At 45.2% G+C, this 1,536-nt stretch overlaps 1 protein-coding gene across 1 annotated transcript; it reads right to left on the minus strand.

Moving 5' to 3' along the window:
- Positions 1–612: 612 nt before the first annotated feature.
- Positions 613–1,245, minus strand: LOC131036237 (anthocyanidin-3-O-glucoside rhamnosyltransferase-like). The gene has a single exon (XM_057968084.2). The coding sequence runs from the start codon at positions 1,243–1,245 to the stop codon at positions 613–615; it is 633 nt and encodes a 210-aa protein (XP_057824067.2).
- Positions 1,246–1,536: the final 291 nt, after the last annotated feature.

The following is a 1,536-nucleotide window of genomic DNA, read 5'->3' on the forward strand; positions in this document are numbered from 1 at the left end:
ATAGCTCTTTCAATTTAGTTTAATTATTAAAATGTTTACATAATTTTAAGCTTTTCTTATAGATTTAAAAGCTTTTAAATAAATATTACATTGATAGGTACGAAAGGGAATGAAAATAAAGTGGTTTTCATTGCGAGTTTCAATAAAAGATTAAATTTCAAATGAGAACAAAGAATATATGAATTTGTACTACATTTTAATTACCGGACTTTGAAACAGGCATCCGGGAAATGCTCCTTGTTTGAACCTCACCAAATTTGGAAGAGCAAAATCGTTTTCATGTCCGGCCTTCAAAACCCTGGGGCAATAACGACAACGCGGAGACGCCCCGTCAGAAGATCGCAACGACCACAGAAAGGGCAACCCGATGTCCTCCACTGCCAACGCCAATTCCCTTATCTGTTCCGCCGACAGAAACGACTCGCTTCCGAAGGCTACAAACACAACCGACGACGGCCGTTGCTTGTCGAGCCACTGTACCAGGTAATCACCGGACGTATCCTCCCTTGCCGGGCCGGCTTCAGGCAGCATTAATGGACCAATGGAAATCACTGGCTTTCCCGTGAGATGGTTTAGGTATTCCAGATACTTGCCCTCCTCTTCAAAGCAAGACTATATCACTATTCCACACGACCGCTGACAACAAGCCCACACGCGGTTGGCGAAAGAAACAAAGTTGCTCAACATGAGGCGCGCTTCCAACAGCCTCCACGAGATGATAGGTTCGGGATAGCCGCTTGGGGGTGGCATCAAATCCTCCGCCTTCAAGTCTCTGCTGTTCCCTGCCCGCTTGCAATGGCCCAGAATATAAGCGAATGCAGCCGGACTGTAGACAGAGAAGGCAAAGCTCGGGATTTTCACCTGGGAGGCCACGGTCGCAGCCCATGGCGCTATGACGTCGTATACCAATAAATTTGGCGAAAGGCGCCGCAAAAGACTCTCAAACGGCTTGTCCAGTTGATCGAATGCGCTGTGAAGGAGATGGGCTGATTCTGGTTTAATGTCTGCTGTGCACTCGACGCCAGGGGCCAGTCCGTCTACAGATGGCAATGGCAACTCCAGCAGGTGGATGGGTTCCTCCTGCAAGCGAGATCTGATTCGGGATATATTGACAGGGGTCGATACGATCCAGACTTCTTCTTCCCCACGGCTTGCCAAGGCTTTGGAAAGATTTATGAAAGGATTAATGTGACCTTGTGCCAACCACGGCAGCATCACTACCTGAAGTTGTTTCTCTTCTCCCATACTTGCATTCAGGTTTCTGCACACAGTTTCTGTGTGATCTGTTCGCTTAATAACCTATTTCAACTTCTTACGCACCTAACTGTCAAATGTTCGACATTGTTCTCAGGTTTCGAACTAAAGAGACAAAGAAAGAGGTAGTTGAATGTAAGGAATGTTTTATCAGGCTTAATTCATAGATTTGACTCGAGTACCATTAATTGTATTATTAAGAGAATGGTTAAAAAAAACTATGAACAATTTACATAGCATTTATTGCAGTCTTATTGACTTGAAGAGCTGCCCCCGATCTAA

This window comes from Cryptomeria japonica, chromosome 6 (assembly GCF_030272615.1).
Source record: "Cryptomeria japonica chromosome 6, Sugi_1.0, whole genome shotgun sequence".
Classification (NCBI taxonomy): Eukaryota; Viridiplantae; Streptophyta; class Pinopsida; order Cupressales; family Cupressaceae; genus Cryptomeria; species Cryptomeria japonica.